General features: G+C 41.0%; 1 protein-coding gene across 33 annotated transcripts in view; it reads left to right on the forward strand.

Annotated features, from left to right (window-relative positions):
• Positions 1-24,747, forward strand: part of DST (dystonin) — a 296,897-nt gene that overhangs the window by 208,923 nt on the left and 63,227 nt on the right. For all 33 annotated transcript variants that reach the window (XM_068678323.1, XM_068678322.1, XM_068678298.1 and 30 more), the window contains 9 exons: positions 2,033-2,095; positions 2,969-3,204; positions 4,933-5,062; positions 6,641-6,840; positions 8,324-8,819; positions 9,815-11,289; positions 20,447-20,608; positions 21,730-21,900; positions 22,878-23,044. In XM_068678323.1, the coding sequence (XP_068534424.1) occupies positions 2,033-2,095; positions 2,969-3,204; positions 4,933-5,062; positions 6,641-6,840; positions 8,324-8,819; positions 9,815-11,289; positions 20,447-20,608; positions 21,730-21,900; positions 22,878-23,044 (3,100 nt within the window). The remainder of the gene's footprint in view (positions 1-2,032; positions 2,096-2,968; positions 3,205-4,932; positions 5,063-6,640; positions 6,841-8,323; positions 8,820-9,814; positions 11,290-20,446; positions 20,609-21,729; positions 21,901-22,877; positions 23,045-24,747) is intronic.

Below are 24,747 nucleotides of genomic sequence, written 5' to 3' on the forward strand. Positions count from 1 at the left end.
GATGTTCAGTGTTTCATGTATCTGCCAAGTCTGCAAGTAGGACTTGCAAATAGAAACCCTGTTTTTGCAAACACTGATGCACCTGCACATCTTTGCTCACAGAGAGCCTTTTTCATGGCCGTTCTGTGTGACTTCAAACAAGCACATAATTGCAGAATCACAAACGTTTTGTTAGAAAGATGATGAGGACATCACTTATCTAAAAAGTAAGCCTAGACTAACTAGCTCATCCAAATGATGATAGCGTAATTAATGCTAGTCAATATTTTAGTTAACATGACATGAAAGGGAGTCAGTTTTGTATCCCAGTATGAATTTCCTGGTCCAAAATGTGCTTCCAGCCTGAAGCTTTGACTAACTTATTTTATGTGTAATCTGATTTTAAAGAAAAGCAAATATATTCCCATGATTTTCTGTACTGTAGTGTTTAAACATTGATTTGTTTTACAGAATCTAGTAATTCTGCTAAGTATCACTGAAGCCATAACTTAAAGTATGTGGTACCTGGGGCATTTCAGTGGCCACAAGCACATTTTCAGTCAGTTCTTTAATTTATTTCCTGACCTTGTTAGTTCAAATATTGCCCTTCAGTGGTCATTTGCAAAGGACAATGGAAGGATGGAGACTTCCAGAGGATACTTACCTGGCAAGAGTAGATCACTTTCTTTTTCATATCTCTTGGTAGTAGCTACTTCTGTTTTCATTCATGTTTGACGTTTAAATAAAAATCTTCAAAGACCATTTTGGAACTCTAGGATATTTGTGCTCCTGCCTCTGCTTCTTTCTCTACTTCAATGCATCCAGGTTAAAAAAATAATTAAATAAATAGCATATAAGAGCAATCACAATCCTCCAGACTTGAATATTCACCCTCCTAGACAAGAGCTGTACTGTGTATCAGTAATCATGGTTTAAAAAAACCATAGCCTGGCTAATAGAGCATGAAGATTTACAAGGCTCTGGTTGGGGGTTCTCTGGTTCTCTTATCTGTTTATTTTCTCTTGCCATCCTCCAGCTGCCACTAAGGTGGCCCTAACCATCCAGGGCTGGATGCATGGCCTTCTCCAAGGCAACTGTTAATCTTTCCCTGTTAACTGCTGACCTGGGATTACAAACGTGCAGGAGAGTGGGAAGTGGTTCTCCTGCCTGTTCTCTGTGTCCCAGCTCTGTGCTCTGATGGTGTTTCACAAAGTTTGTGTAGTCCTGAGTCCAGAGGCTTTGAAATGCTGTTTGATTAGCAGGGCTTTTTGGCTACCTCCGAGTGACAGTGACAGGACTTTATGAGTGACAGTAAGGATTCCACGTTGCAGACTCTGGAACAGCATGGAACATATTGTCAAGTCTCGCTAAAGATAAGATAGGAAGGGATTTGTCCTGTTGATATCAAGAGGTTTTTTGCTCAGAGGTACACTCCTGTTTAAGTGGGTAAAGGTATCTTAAGCAAGCTGTGTCGTTGGTTGTGTTGTCTGCAATGACTGCTTTGGGTTTCTTTTCTGCTCAGTGTTCAGTGCTTTCCTCATGATTTCAGTGTTTTCTACTCTCCAGGGCAATGCCCAGACACACGTGGGTAAAAATGTTCTCAGTGAGCAGTAGGGAATAGATTGCTTTTCGGGAGGAAGAAGTGACATTAGCTGTATGGTATGAGTAGGCCTCACAGCTAGAGCGTAGACCTTTGTCCACTATTTTCATTTATTTGACATAGTATTGTAAGCTGTAAGACTGCTCATGCATCATGCATACGTGCATGCTATATGTGCGTGTGTTCACCCCCACACACTCTGCATATGCTATGCATATGTGATCCCACTTACGGCATTAGCTGGCTGGAGCAGGTTAAAACATAAAACAACCTTCAAATATGTAAAACCATCTAAATAAAATGTTTGTTTTTACATGGTTAGCATGCACATTTTTCTTTGAATGTTATAATGAAAACTATTCGTCATGTTGTATCGAAGAGGAAGTGTAATGCTGGTGTTTTGGTGGGAAAAGGCCCAGCTGAGCATGTGACTTAGTCTTTCTTGGTCTGTAGGTGGCGCAGTGTTAAATGGTGAAGGTGGAGCTCCAGGAACTCAGGATTTTCTGAAAAATAAAGGTCAGTAATCACTAGGTAAAAAATTCAGGATGTGATAAAGAAACGTGCTTGTGAATTACTGTTAAATATGTTGATATTTTTAAAATATTGTGTGCAGATCTGATTGCAACAATCTTTACTAGACAGACTTCATATCACTGTTGCATAAGGAAATTATGCTATTATGATGATATTAAAATCAACTATAAAAATATCTGCCTTCGATACGTCCTTTGAAAACAGATCAAGTCTTTGCTTTCTGAATCAATATGTACTTCTATAAATACAAATAAAAAATATAAATAAATAGGAAGAGCTATTTTAATATAACATATAGATTTTGAGAAAATTATTAGGATTTATGTGATTTGAAACTTTTTAATACCAGCCAAGGTACACAACATGAACACACATGTATGTATACGTAATGCAAAGACACATTTTACATACATCTGTATCATTGTACGTGACCAGTTCCTTTTCAGAAAAAAAAGGACCCTATGTAGGCACTTACATATGCTTTGGGATAGCCATGTACTAGGTTTCAAGTCTGCAGTGTTCATTCTTCTGAATTACAGCCTGCTTAGTACACTGACTGCCTCCTAAGCTCTCTCGCTGATAACACACCTTTATAACGAGCAAGATACGAATGCAGTAAGGTTAGGCAGTCAAACTAGTAACTGTTAAGAAATAATAATAATTAAAATAATATAAAATAATAGAAATAATAGTAACAAGTTAAGAAATAATTCTTAACATGTTCAGCAGCTTCTGGTTTGGGGAAATATTAGCCATGGTCACTTGAAGTACTGTTTAGAATTTCTTGGAAGTCTAAGTATTGCTTGAAGTATATGTGATCTCTAATGTAGTCTTTGTTCATCTTTCCTTTTACAGAACTGACAACTGTTCAACAAGCCATGTCTGATGTAAATCATAGTTATGAAGATTTGGGAGTTTTACTGAAGGAAAAGATTTCAGAACTAGAAAGTATGCTTTCAAAAATGCAAAATATTCAGGAAGAATCAGCCTCAATGATGCAGTGGTTACAAAAAATGGACAAAACTGCATCAGACTGGGAAGCTGCTCCAACTGATAGTGAAGCTGTTAAAGCTCAAGTCGAGCAACATAAGGTACTTCATGTCTTCAGAAAAAAAAAACAAACTCCATTAAAATTATTGAGGGAATTCGATCTGAACAATTGCATCTCAGCATAGCTTAATGTTGCAGAGAGTATTTAAATGATCCAGTAAACAGGAACATGCCAGTCAGGCTTAGAGCAAATCTGGCGAACTGTGTCAGTGCAGTAAAAGGAGCACTGGGTCAGAGAGAATGAATTTTGCATGTCAAAAAATAGTAATTCTGATGTCCAATTCATATAGGTAAGAGTATATTGATTATGCAGTGTACTTTTTTGATATCTTTAGTTGTTTAAGCATATTTACTGGATTGCTCATAAGATCTGTGCAGCTGTATCTATCCAAAAGCTGTTTCTGCAGCTGCTGGTTCACTGACGCTCCACAGATCTCCCCAGCTCTGCAGCTGCAGAGGCTTACGTCTATTCCAAGGCAGTGTTTCCCTTCAGCAGCCATGTCATGCTTGTTTAGTCGTATAGCTGCACAAACGTCTCCTCCCCTCTTTTTAATTGGTATAAGAAAATCACTGAATCAGGAATAAGCTTTTGTCCTGCTTAAGCACAGGGGAGATATGCTACTCGCAGTGAAGGACGATATTTACACGTGTAAAGGTTTATCTGTAAAGTGAAATGTAACGTGTAGCTAAGCTATTGAAAATTCTTCCCTTGTCTGTGACTTGGGATAAACAAGGGCAGAATTTGATCCTGCTGAAGTACTTATTTATTTATTTACTACTTACACATTTTGGGGTTCACCCTTAAAAATTAAACTGAATAGCCACTGATTTTCCTTAAGTTTGACTTTCTTCAGACTCAGGTAATATTCAGTCCCAGAACTCAGACTGTATGTGGAAAATTCTTCTTCCTTAATTTGTAACAAAGACTGTTCAAAGCTGACAAGACCATCTTACTCTCAGTGTAATAACAGAAGAGTGTTCCTAGCCAGATGGAAAACTGAGTGATTACTCAAGCAAGTCCTTTTGATGCAAACGGACCTTTTACTAAAAGTTCTAAACCGAGCACAGATCTGTTCAGTGCTTTAGTGTAGTGTTGTTTTTTGGGGGGATAGTTACAATGAAACTCCTCAGTGCAAATTCTGTGACTTCAGAATGTTGACGTAAGAGACCTTTCCTGGGCATAAGACTGTCCACTTCCATCTGTAAGAGCTGCGTGAAGTGTTTTCAAGGCACTGCTTGGGCATCTTAATCCCCTGAGCTTAAGTCTGCGCTTAAGATACGGTGCTCTCTAAATGACAGTTCTAGATCATCTACAAGAAGCAGTCAGTCTGTGACAGCAGAATGAGGTAAATGAGTCCATACAGAGCTCTTATACATTGTTGCTTAGTCCTGTAATTTCTGCTTTGAACCTCACTGTGCACTAGTCAGTTGGCCTTATGTACAAGAACAGATTCCAGTTACATGCAAGAATGATGAGATTTAGTGGATCCTATTTATCTGAATTATTCTAATCCTTTCATTTGTTCAAATTAAATAGTAATTGTTAATATTAACATTGCTTACATAGATGAGGTCACTCCAAAAAAAATATGACCAGCCAATACATGCCATTAGAAAGGGTTTCGAGGCTCATAGCAGAAAAGCAGTATATAAGTGCTAGGTATTTATGGTTTACTTTCATGGTTGCTATCTCAGAATTATGAACTTCAAAAATGCTTTACAGTTTATCTTTAGTCTTACATTTATTTTTTTACCATTTGATTTTACAGCTATTTGAAACTGAATTAAAGCAAAGTGCAAATAAAGTGCAGGAGCTAAAGGACAAAGTGACAGAGCTGTTGGAGAAGAACCCAGACTCTCCGGAGGCACCCAAATGGAGACAAACATTGGATAAAATAGGTACTTCAGTAAAGCTGTATTATAATTCAGACTGATTTAAAAGTTGTTTTATTACATTTTAAAAAACGTATTAACAATCACACTTGCTCCCTCCTACCCCTTAAATTCTGTGAAATTAATTAATTGCAAGAGGGTGAATCTGGAGTAATTCCACTGAAGTTGGTGGACTTTGAATTTTTATCAGTGCAATTAAGAGAGGCCATAGCTTGACTCCATGTTTTAGAAAGCTTTATCTTTTTCATACACAGTGTGGCTAAGACTTGAGAGGTCAGCTATTGCTCCAGATACATATGTAGTTGTTCTTACAAAAAGTGCTACAAACAAATCAAGTTAATACTATTTTCATATAAATAACGCTTTGAGTTGTTGGTAATGCCTTTCCCTTGCACTGATGGCTTTCGTCATTTCGTGGTTTTGATGGCTTTCTGCCGTTTTCTAAAGCTGACTTCATAAATTTTGCCATAAAAATTGGAAATTGCCACTTTGTACATTAGATTTTGAGATAATGCGGTGTGTAATTGTTATGAGCTTTTAAAAGCTCTTCTTAGGTTTGTCATATTTTAAATAAATCATAGACCAGTCAGTGTTTCATACTAATAGGCATATGTGAATAAATAATAATAGCTGCACCAATAGCAATTGTAAAGGTAAATCTGTCTTTTTTATAAGTGTACTTCCAAAAATTTAGGTAGCAGGTAGCAGTTTAGGTAGCACATTTCTTCTCAAAGAAAATCTGAGTAGTGCTGAAAGAGAATTAATTCAGAATGAACAGGGATCAAAGTCAGTGAAGTGGCACAAGAAAATGAAAAAACAGACATGAATTCAAGGACAGGGAGCATTAGCAAAATGCCAAAGCTGAGTCACCAAGCACTGACAGTATCACAGAGGGAAGAGGAAAGTTAAAAGACGATGAGGCTCAATGGCTACCTTGAAAGCCACTTGCTACAAGTGGTTTTCATAGTTTGGCCTAGGTGAACCTAAGTTCACGCAGCGCTTTTGAAATACCTGTGTAAAGAAGTATTCTCATTGCCTGTCATAGGTGCCTGGTTTTGAAGTCTAAATAAAGCAGTTAATCTCCACAGGCTCCCAATACAGACATTTGAAAGAGGTGTGCTCCTTCAGGAGGCATTTCAGAGCAGAAACCTAAATTATGGCTTAGCTTCACCCCTGGAAAGGTATCTATTTGTGTCTACTTATGAAAAAGGAAGGCTAGTTGACCTTAGTCAGGCCCCTAATTTATAAGTGAGTACAGCCCTTCAGCTTTTATGTCATTTGGAATCAAAGCCTAAATGCGGTGGTATTTCACGGAGTAATATTGTAATCTAATTTTATTGCATGTTGTACATTCATTGTTCTAAAAATGCTGCATGTGGCAGTGCTAAACTGCAGACCCTTATCCTAGTGTATATGGATCTGCCTGTTAAAAGATCTATTTGCCGAGTCACTGCAACAAGGCATCTGGAGTTAATCAGCAAGAAGCCTTATTAGAGTGCTCTGTTTACATTTCGTATATAGTCTGCTGTCTGACAGCCCATCTGCTAGAGCATGCATGCAATATGTTAACGTTATCGTTGTTAGATTCCAAGTGGAAAGAGCTCAATCAAGTTACATCTGAGAGACAACAAAAACTGGAAGAGTCTTCAAATTACCTGACCCAGTTCCAGACAGCAGAAGCTCAGCTAAAGCACTGGCTCGTAGAAAAGGAGCTAATGGTCAGTGTGCTGGGACCCCTGTCAATCGATCCAAATATGCTGAATACACAAAAGCAACAGGTTCAGGTGAGTAAGGACTGCCAACATGCATTAATGATTTGTTTTTTGTTGTTGTTGGTTGTTGGTTGGTTTGTGCATTGTTTGTTGTTGTTTTTTGCTATTAGCAAAGCAGTATCTTGCATTTAGAGTGAGTACAGACCAGGTAATAGGAGCTATGTTATTTATCAGCAAATATCAGCCTAAGGTATTGTTGGCTACACCAATTAGAAGAAAAAATTACCATGAGAATGAAGAGATCAGAACAGCTAAAGGAAAAAATGGTCAGGACTTACCCTTGAGGAGATACCTATCCTCAGATGTATTTTTTGTTTTAACTGTCCTGCGATTTGTCTGTAGTCTAATGAAAGCAGTCCTTTGAAGTTTTATTAATTTGAGTGTGTATAGGTAACATTTTGCGGTCAGTTCTCACATACAGTCTATGCTGTAATTTGAGATTTTGTTCATTTGACTGTGCCAATAGCTAATAAAAATAAGAAAGCAAGTGAAACGTAGTATTGTGAGTACGTATGGAGCCAAGAGAATGAAGGATAGACGAAAAATATAAAGAAAAAGTGTAGTTTGCCTACAGAAATGCAGCAAACCACAGACAGAAGAAACAAAAGTTGAATCAGACAAAGTTGAAGAAACTGTAAATTCTAATTTCAAACATTTCTATTGCTGCCAGTTAATTTGAGCTGTGACAAGAAATAACATTCTTATTTTGAAAAAGTAGTATTAAAGCTGGCATATCCATATTGATTAAAATAAAGTGTTTTTAACATGAACTATTTTCTAACGCTATGTGAAAATGACTTAAAATTGGTCTGTAAATGCTTCAGAAATGTAGACAGCTGGCCTAAGACTATCATGTATCACTTAGCAGTCCTTAGAAGTTAAACCTCGTTGACTTAAGAAGAAAGGGTTTGGAACGCTCTGTAAAGTAAAACCATGATATTTGTCCCTTTTTCTACAGGCACGTTTGACTTATTGTCAAAAAACAAAGTACTGGGAACCAGTGATATAAACTTTAAAGGTCTTACAGTATACATTCAGTCATTTTGTGAATCATCCAAATATATTCTCTGTGCCGTAATAATACATTGCAATATTATGTCACCGTACACCTTCTTTGAAGTCCTATCTTAAGACAAATATCAAAACTGTCTAGGAAAGAAGACACTGCTTGAAACTAAATAGTGATTATTTTTCTACAGTTACTTAATTGCTGTAATATTAACAACATTCATTGTTTACTTGTGTCTACTGTTTGAATTTCCATTAGATGATCTGTAAACTAACTTTTTTTGTTGTTGTTCTTTGATGTAAACGCTCAGAAACAACACTCAATTTATGTGCAGAAGATGCAATTATTTCACTGGCTTTTTAAACCCAGAGATTGATTACTCAGTAAGGGAGCTTAGCTACACCAAATTCAACATAGTTTTTGTCAGAAGCATTTTGCTTCCTTTTTCATGAGGTAAATGCTTCTTACAATGTTCTTTCTTCCCAGATTCTGCTCAAAGAATTTGACACCAGAAAGCCACAATACGAGCAGTTAACTATGGCTGGCGAAGGGATCCTGAAGAGACCTGGTGAACATCCTCCCTCTCATGAGGCTGTGAAAGAGCAACTGGCAGCTGTGGCACAAAAATGGGACAACCTCACTGGCCAGCTGAGTAACAGATGTGACCGAATTGACCAAGCCATTGTGAAAAGCACAGAGTACCAAAGCCTACTCAGAAGTCTGTCTGACAAGCTAAGTGCCTTGGATAGCAAACTGAGCAGCAGCCTGGCTGTGAGCACACAACCTGACGCTGTGAAACAACAACTGGAAATTGCTAAAGAAATGAAGGAGGAAATAGAACGGGAAATGAAGAATATAAACGCAGCTCGAGCTCTTTGTGAAGAGCTGTCAGCACTGGTTGGAGAAGAGTATTTGAAAGCAGAACTTACGAGACAGTTAGATGGCATCCTAAAATCGTTCAAGGATATTGAGCAAAAATCAGGTTAGTATTTATTTAAAAAGAAACAGCAATAAAGGCATGAAATTAAGCACCATTTTCACATTTGTCTTTATAGTCAGTAGTGATATGTTGAGTACGCTGAGCCTAATGCCAGCTCTTTATTCAGTCCAAACCCTAAGCAATTGCATGTTGGAACTTAGGAGAGAGTCTCTGTACCTTGAAAAGGCAAAAACAATACTTAGATCTCTAGTGAGCAGTCTGGAAAAGAATTTGAAACAAGATAAAAGTGCTGATCTTCTCATCTCTATGCCTTCAGGTGCATCCTTACTGAATTTGGATACCAAAACAGAGGGTGCCATTCATTGAACTACTTAACTGTGTAGATGCAGAGAGGGAGCTAAAATTGTTACTTTTAGGCACGCACCAGCGAATGGCTTGGCAAAAAGTAGTGGTAATACACAACAGTGGTATAAAAGTGAGATACAGCTGCCTGTGAGAATACTGAGCTGGTAGTGTGCTGCCTTTTCTATCCTGTGAACAATGGAGCTCAGCAAGTAATGCAGTGCAAGCAATATCATACATTTCTCTTCCTGACAGCCTCAGGTTTAGTTTGTTCATTTCCTCTGGTCACAAGGAACTTCAAACGATTTCCCTAAACACACATATCGCCTGCAGGCTCAGTTAGACGCTGCTGGGCTAGATTACTTGATATTCTCTGTGCTTATACTTCATAATACCATTAAACGTGACTGTGTGCTTTTTACCCTCCAAATCTGCCTGAATGGGATTCATGTAGACACAAACTGGCTGAGCTCAGCTGGTTTGGTTCATGTCCAAATGCCTTCGCTGCTCTGCTGGGGTGCAGATACAAGACTATCCCTTGCAAGAGGCTTGGTTGTCAGCAAGTTAAGCACTACATACTAAGGACCTGCTTTCTTCACATTAAAAATAATTCATAATAAAATCAATGTTATTATTTTTTCACTGAATACTAGGAGATTCTGATAATGAGCTTCTGTGCTATCTTTTCTCTGTAGATAACCATGTTCAGCAGCTTCAATCAGCGTACGCCACTTCTCATCAGTTCCAGCAAATGTCTAAGGACTTCCAGGCCTGGCTAGACAAAAAGAAAGAAGAGCTGAACCAGGCTCGTCCTGTGTCGGCCAAACTTGAAACCTTGCAGTCCTTAATTGAAGAACAGAAAGATTTTAAGAAGACTCTGACCAATGAAATTGGTTCGTATGAAAAAATTGTTGCAGAAGGAGAAAGCATCTTACAGAAGACTCAAGGAGCTGACAAAGCAGCCTTACAGTCCCAAATTGCCACACTCAGGAGTAACTGGGATGAAATGGATAAGCAGGTAAAAGAAAGGCAAGATAAATTAACAGACTGTCTGGAGAAAGCCCTCAAATATAAACAGCATGTAGAAAATTTGCAGCCATGGATAGAGAAATGCCAAAGCAACCTGTCTGAATTAAAAGTTGGCATCAACCCGGCAGAAATAGAGAATTCTGTTGTTCAGGTGAGGGCCTGGCAGAAGGACCTGGATAAACATCACGGGATGGTGGAGCTATTAAATAACACTGCTGAAAGTTTGCTCAGCGCAAGTGAAACAGATAAAGAAATTGTTAGAGAAGAAACCAAGGCACTGAATCAGAAAGTGAATACGGTCACAGAACAATTACATAAGAAGAGAGAGTGCTTGGAAAATATGGCACAAAGACTGAAAGAGTTTCAGGAATCATCCAAGGAAACAGAAAAACAGCTTAAAAGTGCCAAAGAGCATCTGGAAGCTCACGATTCGCTTGGACCTCAGTCATTCAGTAACAAACACCTGACAATGATGCAGGCCCAGCAGAAGGCTTTACAGACCTTAAAGCCTCATGTTGATTTAGTAAAAAAGCTTGCCCAAGACCTGGTGGTAGAAGCTTCTGATTCAGCTGGTGTTTCTGACCTTTTGCTCCAAGCTGAATCTTTGGAGCAGGAATACAATGCAGTGAACCAGCAGGTTGAAGATAGGTGCTCGTTCTTGGAGACAAAACTTCAGGGAATTGGCCATTTCCAAAACAGCATCAGAGAGATGTTCTCTCAATTTGCAGAGTTTGATGACGAACTTGATAGCATGGCTCCAGTGGGGAGAGATCTTGATGTACTGCAATCCCAGAGAGAGGATATAAAACGTTTCCTGAAAAAATTGGAAGATCTTATAATGAATAATGAAAATGCTAATAAAAACTGTAAAATGATGCTAGCCACAGAAGCTGAAGCTTCTCCTGATCTTGTTGGTATAAAGCGAGACTTGGAAGCATTAAATAAACAGTGCAACAAGCTCCTAGACAGAGCAAAAGCCAGGGAAGATCAAGTGGAAGGTACAATTAGCCGTGTTGAGGAATTTTACAGTAAGTTAAAAGAATTTTCCAGTCTGCTTGGGAGAGCTGAAGAGCACGAAGAATCACAAGGTCCTGTTGGAATGGAAACAGAAACCATCAATCAGCAGTTGGATACGTTCAAGGTAGGAACATTTCTCTCTTAACTGCTATCGTGTGTTTTACCACAATGCATTTTTTTATTCAGTATCAGTGTGAAAATGATTGGTAAAATCATTTGAGACCTTGGACAAGTCTTCTCTCACATCAGTCAGTTCTACCTGTATGCATTTTATCTATTTTAAATAGTATATCTTCTCTTGCTTCTTCTGCTATTGATTACTAGACATTGATGTCTTTGCAACCCAATTTTTGCAGTTCCTTTAACCCAGGTCTCCCTCTCTTCCTCTCTTCCCAATCTTACTTCTTTGTGCAATCCATCTGCCTTTCTGGTTTTTGAGAACTCCATATTGTTTCTGTTCCGCTGTCCATGTATCACACAAACTTCCTTTTCCACGTGGTATGAATTTAGACTCCGGTGTTCACATCCCACAGTCCACACTTGCTTCATTTACATGAGTAGCTTTCTTTTTTTTTTTTTCTTTTTTTTTTTTTCATATGGGTAGAGGCAGCAGTGTCTGAGTGTTTAACACCTTACCACTGTCCAGTTTTACCTTATCGAATCCAATCCTTACCTAGAAATATACTGATAAGAAGAATTCAGGTTAAATGAAACTCCTTTTAGAGAAGGAGTTCATTGTAGCATCCGTATTCAAAATGCACTTGGGAGCCTCTGTGCGTAGCTTTTTTAATATGCCAGCTGGCGACCGTTGTCCAGCTCAGAAAAATCCATTGCAGCAATACTGGGTGTAAAGTGTAAGGGTGTTTTAGTGCTGAAACGAAGTGCAGATCTTTGCAGATTTTAGGCTACAAGAAATGAATTTGCAGTGCTCACTGGGAAGGTTTATAAGTTACACAGGTGTAAGCAGTGCTTGAAAAAGCTCCTAAATCTCCCACTGGCTGTGTAGTAGCACTCAATCTCATGTGCTGCTTTGGATTCATTCCGATCTAATATTGGTTCAAATGTTTGTGTGACTTGTAAATTAGTATGCAGTTAATCCTACAACAAGCCTGCACAACGTGATTTGATAAACCATGCCGGTGGAGAGACAGCCTTGGAGAAAAAGTAATGACATGCTTGGCCCAACAGAGGGGGCCTTTTGCTTGTGCAGACTAAACCGTGTTGGAGAGGCAAACCGAAGACTGGAGGTTCATCAGTCTGGGAGTTGCAGCTGAAAGTTCCTATCGGTTGCAATGATCTTTTAGAGTGCATAGAGACAGAAATCTGGAACAAATGGTTACGTTTTTAAGAGATTCCATTAGATTGTGCCTGTTAAATTTGTATGCTAACCTATCTCAAGCTAAAAGGGAAGCAAATGGCTTATCTTTGTATATGGTTAGTAAAACACTTGGGAAATTGGAACATAACATAGTCGGTGCAGTTTCCTGGGCATTGACTTGGTGTCGTGCTTTGTAAGGTCAATGGAAAAGATGCTCAGCTGTTGCAAAATTCAGGAATGAGATCCTTGTCTGGCCTGTGCAGGAAGAGTGTCCCTGTAACCAAAGAGTTGTAAAAAGACCCAAAAAAAAATGAAGAAGGGAAAGGAAAGTAGCGATAGCAGCCTGTTTATATGTGTGCTCCAGGATTGTATTTATATTAGATATTTGTAAGCTTAGAAGTGTACTTAGAAGTGCAGTAATAAAATCAGAGTGTTTGACGAGTGGAAGTAGGGAGAACAGAACAGGGAGTGCTACTGGGTGACCATTGGTACCAAAGGCATGCTGAGATGGGGAGTGTGGGGTCAACGATCCCTCTCCTAATCTGTGTGCACTACTGGCATGCATGGCAGCAAAATGACAGTAGCTGTTGTACCTCTTCATACTCCTTGTCCTTCCAGAGAGCAATTTTACCCGAGGCAGCAAACTGTAGGCGCCCATCAGTCTTGCTCCACTCGTGGTGCTCTTGCTCACGCGTTTGTGCACGTAGGCAGACACACACAACCTGAAAATGTGGCTCTGGCCACAAAACCCCAGTGTAGTTCCTTATGTCTTTAGCACCTGTGGTCAAGCACAAGCAACTTCTGTTCCTCAGGAGCAAAGCAAAATGCTCCTTGGTAGATAGATTTATCCACATGATGTCTGCAGTCTCTTCAGGGAAGGATCTGGTGTAATGGGCCAGAGGTGGTTTTTGTGGTTTGACTAGTTTTTATGCATAAGAGCAGAGCTTTGTGCGTCTTCTTGGCATGACATTAAAATGCAGAGTTATTTAAAAAAACAAACAGACTTGGAGTAGTATTTTATATATATATTGTTATATACACACATCCATATTTGTTTTATTTATATTCCTTCTTTGTAATCCACTTATTCCAGCCAGGATGGAATGTTAAATCGAAAGTAGTTATTGTCAGTGTTAAACTGCATTTATTTACAATGCAGATATAAAACTTGCTTTCTGTAAATGAAAATCCCCCGTGGAGTTCATTTGAAAGTAGACTTCATTAGACTGTTACTTCACAAACTACACCAGGAAGAGTATAATCAAAGAATTTGTCTCAATTAATGTAAAACAGACAAAATTAATTACAGATTAATTCAGCTTTATTAGATGTTCCCTCCCCCAGTCTTTGTGTAACGCAGATACTGGTAGTAAAGAAAATTTCAGTAAATGAGGTCTGCTGGGCTCACTGAGTCTGCCTCCCTTCTCCGAAAGTGAAATACAAAAGAATTGTACAAATGGGGCTGAGCCCTGTGTTGGGGCAGCTACATAGTGCTGGGATGTTGGCACTTGGAGTAGTATTGCAGCTCAGTTTTCCAAAAGAGAGACAGAAGAACCCCAGAAGCTGAATTACTTTACTTCTCGAAACCTTTGCACGGTTCCTTGTACTGCCATAAAGAGGTATTCTTCTTAGTAAAAAAAACTACACAGAGCTCTTGCAGCTTTCATCAGTTCATTTGATTTTTGCTTTTATTTTCAGAAGAAATGTAGATGTAGCTGTTAAAGAGGTTACCTTCTAATTTGACTTTATAGGAATTTTTAGCTAGCCTGAGTATTCCTGCCAATGAGCTTGAGCTAAGAGTTTAATTGGCTTATGGTAGTTGTGTGGAGAGTGTCTGTCCTCTGATTTTCACTTTGAAGGCAGACAATGTTGAAAAAATAATCTGAGGTTTCTCTGTATGCTCAAGTAAGAAACTGGAAGTGTTGCATTTCCCGTGAGCTGCTTTACAAACACTGTAATAAGCTACCGACTTTCCACAGCATTTACTACTTTTAGGGTCTGTGTTAAAAAGCAAAGGCAAAAGAAAGCTGTTCTAATTTAAGTATTGCTTTTGAAGGTGACTGATGCATCTCATGCATGTCCTCAATGTGGATATGGTGAAAAATGGTAAAATATTTTTAAATGTTAATAAAACAATTTTGCAATGCAAAAATTACAGATTTCAGTTACATACTGCCCCTGTAAAACAACACAGCACCCTTTGCTTTGAGTAAGGATCTGTTTGTGACTCTTTGGGGTGAGAATAAACACGGATGACAGGTCCTCACAAATGCTTTACTCATCCTTACCACTGTAGTATGGATTCTTAGCTGGAGAGCCCAGAGGTGAGTTTCTGTTTGACTATTTTTGGTACATTTTGGCTGCTCATGGAGCAGGCAGGGTATGTGAGACGGGGCTAGAGAGAATTTGCCACGTGACTTAAATATTTCGATGCGTAGCTGACTATATCAAAGAAATCAATAAACAAAAGGTGTGGTGTGTCTGTGTGCCTTGCATAAAAAGCATCCTGCTCGCTGCTTAACTCAGCAAGCCTCAGCTGATTGTTGCTAATGCCCTGCCGCAAGTTTTAGCACCCAGTGCCATATGCTGTCCTTAAACTGAGCTCCGAACCCCGGCTACACCCAGAGCTCCTCTCCCGAGGCAGGGAGGCCTCTGGCCACAAAGGGATGGTTGGTACTGGCCCAGCAGGCTGCTTCTCGGGTACCAGTGGCGAATTAACCTGTGGGTCTCCCAGCCCAGCCCATACATTATTATGAGCTACGTGCAAAGCGCTGAGGAGATGGAAATGTCCAAGACCTGATCCTCTGTCCTGTGTCACTGCTTTCGTGCTGCTCCCAGTCTGGCAAAAATCATCTTCCACGTATAAGCAGTTTTATTCGTTCATTTTTGCTTTTATCCTGCCGAAAGCCGGGGCAGAGGGGCAGCTGGACCCCTGCGGCCCCTTGCCCCGAGCCTGGAGGCTGGTCCCTGTGAGCCACACACCGGAGGTGAACGGGAACAAAACCGTGTGAAACATTCAACAGAACTCAAAAGCTTAAAGTGAAATTGGTGTCGGTGGTGGTGGGGATCCGTAAAGAGTGAAACTGGGGGCGGATCCGTCAAGATGTCCAGCTTAACTTCCACAGCCAAACGACGGCGCCGGCAGCCCTCAGCTGAGGGACGCCCTGAGGCGTTCGCCGGGCAGGGGCGGGATGCCCAGCCCCGGGGGGGCACGCACCGCCCGGGGGGAGCCAGCCGAGCCCTGTCACCCTCCCTGCCGCCCTCCCTGTCACCGTGCCGGCCCCGGCGTCGCCGTCGGGGGGCAGCAGGCGGCGGGGGGCCGGGGAGGAGGTGGCCGGGCACCGCCTCCCATCCGCCGGGCGCGGGGAGGCCGGGCGGGGCGGGCGGCGGGGGCAGACGGTGCCTGAGAGGCAGGCGGAGGGGCGTTGCTGCGGGAGGCCGCCCTGCAGCCGCCGGGGAGCTGCCGGGCTCCGCTCCGCTCCGCTGGATGGCGGCGGCCCTCGTCCTGCCCTGCCCGGCTCCCTCGTCCCGGCCCGCCACCGCCACCGCCACCGCCTCACCGCCGCGCCTCAGGGCGAAGGGGCCGTAGCGGGGCGGGCGAGCTGCTGGTGCCTTGCCGGGGGGAGCCTGCGAGTGGGCTCTGCCCCCCTCCGCCGCTGCCTTGGAAGGGGAGCAGCTCCCCGGGACGGGGTCGGGGGGCTCAGCAGCCCCCGTTTTGTTTTTTTAATTTTTTTATTTTTTTTTGGCCGTGCCTCAGGGACGCGATGCTCCCCCCTGCGAGCGCCGCCGAAGAGCTCGGGACGAGGGGAGAATGAGCCGCCCCTCAGAGCGGGCTCATCCCCAGCCGCTGCCAAAAACAAAGTCAAGGGCTCTCCGATGCTTCTGGCCGTGCCGGATTTAACTTATTTTTTTATTTTTAACTCCGAAATTTCCTCCGTGCCTTCGGTCTGAACCGGCCGCAGCCGCTGCGGAGGCTGCGCTCTGGGGCTGCCGTGCCATGGTTTATTTATACAGGAGATGGGTTTCTGCGCGCCGCGTAAATGGATTACAGTTCAGCAGGCACCTACAGGAGATAATGTGCTGCCTGCTGTAATGCTGGCTCGTTCGGAAGGCTTAATCTGGAGATTTAAGAGACAAATTCTGACCTGAAAAAAGAAGTGGGATGTTCCATGGAGGGCTTTAAGTGGTTGAGCCGCTGCTGGGGTTTGCTATACTTGGTTTGCCTCTGATATCGGAAGATTTCTGTTCCTTTCTTACTGAAGCACTTTATATTTTAGAGAAAAAAAAAAAAAAAAGTAACTCATATCCAGGTAAAGTTGCATTTAAACCGGTGCACTGATTCTGACCTTAACCACCTCATAAGTTATGCTGTGTATTTTGTATCTATGCATCCTGTGCTAAGGGCAAGTTTACTGTAGCTCTTTGGACTGGTAGTGGGTTTTTACATGTTTCCCTCGTATCTCTGAAAGAAGAGGCGTGGTGGTACCCCTGTGTGGACAGTTTCAAAATGGGGAAGCCACTGAGCAGGCCGGACTGTTTGCGTCAGAATCCTCCATGTGTAGGCAAAGGGGAGGAAGATGAAGACCTGAACATCGAAGACTGTTACGTTCCCCAGAGGTCCATCTACGACACGGTGCGGCTCAATGAACAGATCGATTCGGGCTCCAAGGGCAGCCTCTCCTCGAGGCACTTCACGGATCGGACCTTGCCCTACAGTCACAGGACGCTGGATATCAGCACGCTGTGCTCCAACGGTGCCCTGACGTCTTCCAGCGTGTTTGAGCTCAGGAGTCGCGAGGCCAACAAGTTGGATGAAAAAATGATCTTCGACGCTCTCAAGCTGAACAGCGACATCATTCGAACAGGGGGGCTGCCCAAAGCCAAGTCTCACACGGAAAAGAAGGAGCATCGGCGTTCGTGGAGGATGTTCGTTCCGCCCAACTTTTCAGATTACACGAATAAGAGCGAATGCTCGTTTAGTGAGCCTGCTGATACGTCAGATACAGCTAAATCAGGCAAATGCAAATGGGGTACGAATTCACTTACCTCGGAAGAGGATGATTCTGGTTTGTGCAGCCCTCCAACAGAAAGGGAAGAAAGACAGGATACACTCCTAGCAGGGGAGCAAGCCCAAATACAGAGTTTATCTTCTGCAGAAGAAATCCAGGCAGTCGGTCAGCTCAGACCGTTTCTCCCTGCTCTTTGCAGAGAGCAGCAAGCCCCAGTGCTTGCAAGCAGCAGTATCCCTGTCAAGGAAAGCTGCAGATTGACTTCATGTGACATTTTGCCCTCTGGAAGAGTAAAACAAAGCAGTCCACAAAAATGTGAGAGTGATCAGGAAGAGATGGGGGAGAAATACTCTTATTTACAAAGTTTCAAAGAGAGAACTCTGACACATGGAGATCCTCTTCAAGGTGATGGACCAAGTGTTTCCCTCAACCAAAACGAGGTGGAAAATGCATATGAAGTTCATGAAAAGAATAAAACGCGAGCCACAACAGTGGAGAGGGATTATGTGGATGATGCACCTCCTGAGTTAGACGTGTATTATACGAACGGTGCTGTAAATACTGGTGATGTGGATTTAGCAAAATACGAGGTTTTATCAGATCCAGAGGAATCAAGTACAGCACATACAGGCTCAAGTGAAAATGCATTTTCTGTTCAACAGCTTGAATTAGATAGCACTGTAAACTGTCCAAAAGCTATCCCAGGGAGAAGTAGAGGCAATATCTGGACTACAGGCATCCAAGAAACCTTGGATACAGTCTGCAATGGCCTGTTGTCTAATAAGGTAATTAAAAAATATATCCATTTGTGAAATAGTTGTAATGCAACCTTAAGCATAGCTGTTTACGGAAGTCTTTCAGTTTGGCTGTGGCTGGAGACATTGTACATTTTATTAATTCAGCAGATGTAGCAGGCAGTGTCAGTGGCGTAGCGCACCCAAGACGTCCAAAATAGGTGAGATGGTCAGCTCCGAAAATGCACAAGGGGCAATCGCTGACAGGGCTGATTACTTCCAGCTGTTGGGTGTATGGTTATTTATTGTCCAGATGGTGTCTGTTACCCTTGATTTGGAGAGCCTCCACCGCGCGCCGATGTTCGTGTTCAGTTTTTACACAGGCTGTGGTTAAAGGCAATGCCATTCAAGGGCAGCTACAGCCCATTTATTCCGGCTGAGCCGCCTTACTCATAAAGGTATAAGCAACAGTATCAGATTGTTGTGGTTTCCAAGGCATGTAGATTAAAGGCTCACCGCATGTTCTGAAAGCCTTCTTTTGCATTTGCGTGCCAGAAAGTCGATCTGACGGCATGGCAATGTTTTACAAGCACCGGCTCTCACAATGTTTTGTGAGTGGTGGGTGAGGTAAGAAAGTAAAAAGCGAAGCTTGGTAATAAGTAAAGGGTGTTTTGTCAGCTCTGTAATTTTTTTCTTCCCACTCCGGTTGAAATCTGAGATATTTCAGACTTTGTTGCTAAGTTGTTCTGGTAAACTTTGGCCTCAGCAATAATTGTAATTTATTTTAAGCTTCTCCTTGCAAAGAACGCTTGTGTTTGTAAAGGGCAGATTACGGAGATCAGTCCCCTCTGTGGCAGGGCACTGCTTTCAAAAGATGAGGCTTCATGGGACGTAAAAGAAGAATTTGTTATTGATTCTGTGTAAAAAGATTATTCTGCTCCTCCCTACCCTGAAGTGAAGAAAAAGACGAGCATTTTCCCTTTTCTGGGAGCAGCCAGCTGGTTGTGCCCTGTGAGTTTTTGTGAAACCACAGTTTTCATTTATTTTTTTTGGTCCACAGTAGCAAAATTCGTACGGATGCTTAATTGCTTTTACCCGTCCCGCTCAGTATATTTGCTCTGGCTTCTAGATTGACTTGTCAAGCTCCTGGAAGTGTGCTCAGCCACCTGGGGGCTGCCTCTTTAAAAGAAATCACTTGCCATACTGTGTTTGGTGCAAAAGAGGAGTCATTGGTATGTTTGAAGTGATTTCTGCTTTTCAGGATGCTGAGAAAGGTTGCTTTGAATGCTCTAAATGTACACCAAAACTGTTACTGAATGCTGCTATAGAAATAGAAGGATTTAGGGTCAAAAGTTGAGCATTCTTTAGCATTGTTTATTCATTGGTTATTTTTCACTGGCCTGTGTAATTAATTCAGGGGCTTCGGGCCATTTTCTGATCTCATTGACACTGGTGTCAGCTCAGCCTCATTCAGTTGAATACAAGTGGAGATTTACATTGCTGTTGCTAATGGTAATAATCTGACTCTGAAAAGCCTTAAATACCTGAGAGAGTAAAATAAAGCAAACAGAAAACTGTTCAAATTGCTCTTTGGGTCCGGTCAAAGCCCTGGCAATTTGCAAGAGTATCTCACAGAATTAAAAACCATTCTCATGGGTCTCCACTGTGATGCTGTTTCAGCAGCATCCGTACTGCCTCCTCACTTTTTACCTTTATATTCTCATAAAACCTGCCTTGAAATCATTCTCCCTTCACTGCTCCTTTAACTTGGAAGTTTTGTCTTTGCCCTAATTTGGAAAAAAATGCCCAATAGTCTGTCTTGGTGTTTGTTTGTTTATTTAAGGACAATTTACGGTCCTTCTGCACCATGTTTTGGTAGGGTTTATAGACAGATAATGAAACAGATAAATGCATTCCTTGTCTTCAGATGCTTTCCTTGATTCTTTCTCCCTTTCCTTCCTGTCGAGAACTACTCATGGAAATGTACGTCATTTTACCTCAATGGTGTATTACATTTATTCTGTTTAGATTAAGTCTGTTATGTTTAGATTTATTGATTTATTTTTTTAGGAGGGCGCTGGTGAGGAATGGCTTCCTTTCTTTTAGATACCAACTCAGCAAATTCAGCATGTTTGGGTTGCGTAATGTGATGGAAGCACTAGATGTGTTTTATGTTAGTAGTCATAATGTTTCACGTGTGTCTTGTTTTTCTAACTGCAGGTATTCCAGAAAGAAGAAATTGAACCCCTGCAAGTTAAGCAACAGGAGGTAAATTGGTTGGGCCAAGGCCTTATTCAAAGTGCTGCTAAAAGTACCAACACAGAGAACCTTGAACATGACCTTGAAGACGTTAACACCCGGTGGAAGACTCTTAATAAGAAGGTTATTATTTTGTATACTATTCTGCTTTTGTCGTGTCCTATATTTTGATTACTTATTTACTGACGTCTTTCAAAACACAGGAAATTAAATATTCAGTGAGACTATGAATTGTGTTGCTTTACACAATATCTTCACCAGTAATTCTAAGGATCAGATTTGTATCGCTTGTTGCCAGAGGTATTGCTGTCATTTATAAGGTTTTGTCAAACTTTCTGTAGGTCCATCATGGTTTTTCATTGAGGAAAGATTCCTCCAGGGCTGCGTGTTCCTTTCTGCATAAGCAAAGCAGAGAAGGTTGATAACCCAGTCAAAGAGGCAGGAACTGTGATGCCTATATGGAAAAAGCAGCAAAGTCATTTGTAGATAGCTGCTTTTGAGTAGGTCCTCTTCTGTCTTTGTTCACGTTTTTTTTTTCCTTCTGTTGTATTTGTGTGCGCTGGTCATACCTGTGGAGTGCAGCACTGATACAGCCCAGCTTTGTGTGACTTGTGGCACAATTCCTTTGTAGTACCTTAAGGGTTGCCTGAGCCATTGGAAGGTACCACTGCTTTGGAAAACTTGCTGTAGATTTACTTTTTTTTCTGATGCTTTGAAGACTTCTCTTCCTGAAGTAGCTGCTGTTGAAAATGGCAAGGGTGGGAAGTGGAAACTGCATTTGGTTTCCTCTGCTCTCTGTCTGCCTGAAGGGGTGATGCAACAGGACCACAGACACTTGTAATGCACTTATTTGTCCTCTCCTTTCCTATTTCTTCTTTCCTTTGAAGGGCTTATTGCCCCTTAACTGCTGCTTTGGGTGCCTGGCTCAGTCTTTTTATAAGGAAACTATAGACCATCTGAAACACAAACATCCTGTCAGTGTACTTCATAATACTGTAGCTATATAAAACAGGAGCATCTCCTGTAATGGACTACTAGAGCAGTCTAGTTCACTGAGAGTCAACTGCTCTTCACTTGATGACTGTGGAGATTAATGGTACGTTGTGCCATAGTGCTGCTACAAATAGCTATGAAAATGAGAGCACAAGTTAATGATATTGCCAGGTGTTGAGCAAATTTTGGCCGCTTGTTTCACAGAAATAAGAAAAAAGGTGAGTACAGTCAGATGTTCTATTTTTCGTCAGGTTGCCCAGCGTGCTGCACAATTGCAGGAAGCTCTCCTTCACTGTGGGAGGTTTCAGGATGCCCTTGAATCTCTGCTTAGCTGGCTCATTGATACAGAAGAACTTGTGGCTAATCAGAAACCACCATCTGCTGAGTTCAAAGTCGTGAAGGCCCAGATACAAGAACAGAAAGTAAGTAAAATCCGTTCAGAGTATTTCTCTTTTCACTGGAGCAATGAGAATAAATTCCCAGTCTTTGTCAAAGCATGAAATCTTTTCAGGTGTACCAAGGTGGTTAAGACAGCCATCCATTTGGTACTCCAGAGTCTGCCCAGGGCTCGGAGAAAGGCTCGTCTTCTGGGAGCATAGGACAGCTTATGACACTGCAATCTGAGCTCTAGTTAGAATAATTAACACCCTCTGGAAAGAGATGTTAAAGGTCCATTGGAAAAAGGGACGACGTAAAATCCAGTTTTTGGCAATTTCGCAAGTAGGAAATAAAACATAGAAAGTTTTTCATTGTAATAACTCCAATAAGTACTTGAATCTTGATCCTGTTCTGATCTGATCATTGTTGGTAATTATTTGGAGTGCTCTTGGGGAATGGCCTGGGTTAATATAAAGACACCAGCAGTGTTATCACCTTCTGTGAATTTTCAAAATGGTCACAGAAAAAAGAAGCACACTGTAGCTCATAGAAGTCCACGCAGTTGGACTGTGTGGCCAGCTCCCATGCAGATATTTAACATAAATCTGTGGCCAAAACAGGTTGTCATTTTGGGATCCCTGCAGAGGAGGGAATGGTCACATTACCAAAGGTTACTAGAGAATGGGGAGAGAAGTGGCACAGAGGATTTGAGGCAGAAGTGGAATTCATTCTTGAGGAAGAAAATAATTTATTAGACTAGATCAGTGAATTCCATTATATGTCTCAAAGTGGTTCAGAGAATAAAATGAGCATCTGGGGGTGGGGAGGAGGGGAACATCTCCCTTTTTGGATTAGCATTATTCACACCATCACAATATAGCATCACACTTCCATCAAAATAGCATTGTGTTGTTTTTTTTTTTGCTTAAGAGGTTTTCAAGAAGTCCAGCTCCTTCTGTTTTTACACTTGTGATATTACAATGTTCCTTAATAACCTGCTGTTGGATTGCTTTCTCTCTAGCTTCTCCAGAGGTTGCTGGATGACCGCAAGCCTACTGTTGAGGTAATCAAGCGCGAAGGGGAGAAAATTGCAGAGTCAGCAGAACCTGCTGATAAAGTGAAAATCTTGAAACAGCTGAGTTTCCTCGACAGTCGATGGGATGCATTGCTCAGTAAAGCTGAAACAAGGTATTTGAAATTCTTTCATAGCTTTGAAAAATATAGACATAGCACGTGATAGATGGTTAGAAGCAGCAAGTGGAACTCTAATGTGAAATCTTTTTAACTACTATCATACTTGTTCGTACATTACATCGTTGTGTCTCGATGTTGATATAATAGGTCCTCTGAAGAAAAAGTGGAGAGACATGCCTTGAACAGAGTAAAAGCTTTAAACAAATGTTTAATTTGTTTTAATAACGTTTTAGCCTAAGGTGTGACAATCTGCTAGGATTGACGGCATGTGTATCCTCTGAACATTTTATCTCTGTTGGTTCATTTAATTGAAGTTTCTTGTTTAAGAAAAGCACATCTATTTTGCATAGAATCAAGTACATTCTTGACACTTACTAATGATATTACCTCAAAACTTAAAAATCCTGACATGCTGCTACAAAGAGGGGGCACTCAACTCTTCCCCTCTTTTGCTGTTTGATGTCATCTATGTCATCAGTTTCTAGCATTTAGTAACCCTCATGCTGTCAGTTTCTGATGTACTTATGCAAGGTGCTGAGCTGCCTTAGTTCTCAAGAAAAAAAGGACCATTGAGGTATGCAGATATATTCTAGCAATGCAGAAACACTCTTAAAGAGATTGCAGTCCAATTCAAGTTCCAATTAAAAAAAAAGACACAATATTCACATATACAGACACTTAGATACTTTATGATTTGTCTATGATTCTAAACTCACCTATATTGCCTTCTATTCCCTCTGTAGTTCCTTTACTCCAAACCTCTTTAGTTGCCTTGTACTAATAATACAATTATTTAATTAGTAGAGTCAACCACTAATAGACAATTATTTCCTTTTTTTTTTCTTTAATTTATTGAAAGTATCTGACTCATTAGCTGGGTAATGTTATGTTTAATTTAATATTCTTCTCCCAGTCTGGTGATGTATAATTAAAAATGAAATTGCATTTTTTTCTAAGCTATCTATTAGTTGGAAGCTTGTCTCCATTTTTCTTTGGCTGGTCTCTCGAAATGAAAAGGAGATCTGACAATGATTTTGAAAACTAAGTAGAGTATTTCTGTGAGCATTCTATAGCTAACTGTGCCAGGCCTGTTGGGTCTCCCTAGCTTATAAACCTTGGGAAGCATGTGTGAACATAGCTTTTACCTATAATAAGATCCCCTGTTGAAAGACAATATTGTGATGTTTTTCATGTAGAAAAAATCTCTCTTAAAAGCATGCTTGAGGGAGATTTCTTTCTACTACCAGTGGTGGTAGAGGAGACTATTCCTGTGATCAAGAATCTTCTCTGAAAAGTAATAATCTGGAACAGAAATGTTTTAGATACTGCTTTTTTTTTTTTTTTTTTTTTTGAGGTCAAGTCTCTGTGCTTTATTAACATTGTCTCATTAGTTTCATCGAGAGCTTTTATCCAGAACAAGAGATACAGAGTAGAGCCAAGTAGTTCTGCTCACATCACTGAACAAATGTTAAAAGGTATTTTACAACGCTGAGTAAGCATGATAATGTGTTCTGGTTCAATAAAGCCTTTGAGTAACTTTAAAACTTGTAATAGGGAGATGTAACTTAATGCTTAAAGACAGCTACAAGTTGAGAACTACCTTAATTGGGTATCGAACAATGTTTTGCTGAATGGAGTGCTAGAAAAAAAGTATATGAATATGGTGCTAATCCTTTTACTTATAAAACTTACCTATC

Source organism: Anas acuta, chromosome 3, assembly GCF_963932015.1.
Source record: "Anas acuta chromosome 3, bAnaAcu1.1, whole genome shotgun sequence".
Taxonomy (NCBI): domain Eukaryota; kingdom Metazoa; phylum Chordata; class Aves; order Anseriformes; family Anatidae; genus Anas; species Anas acuta.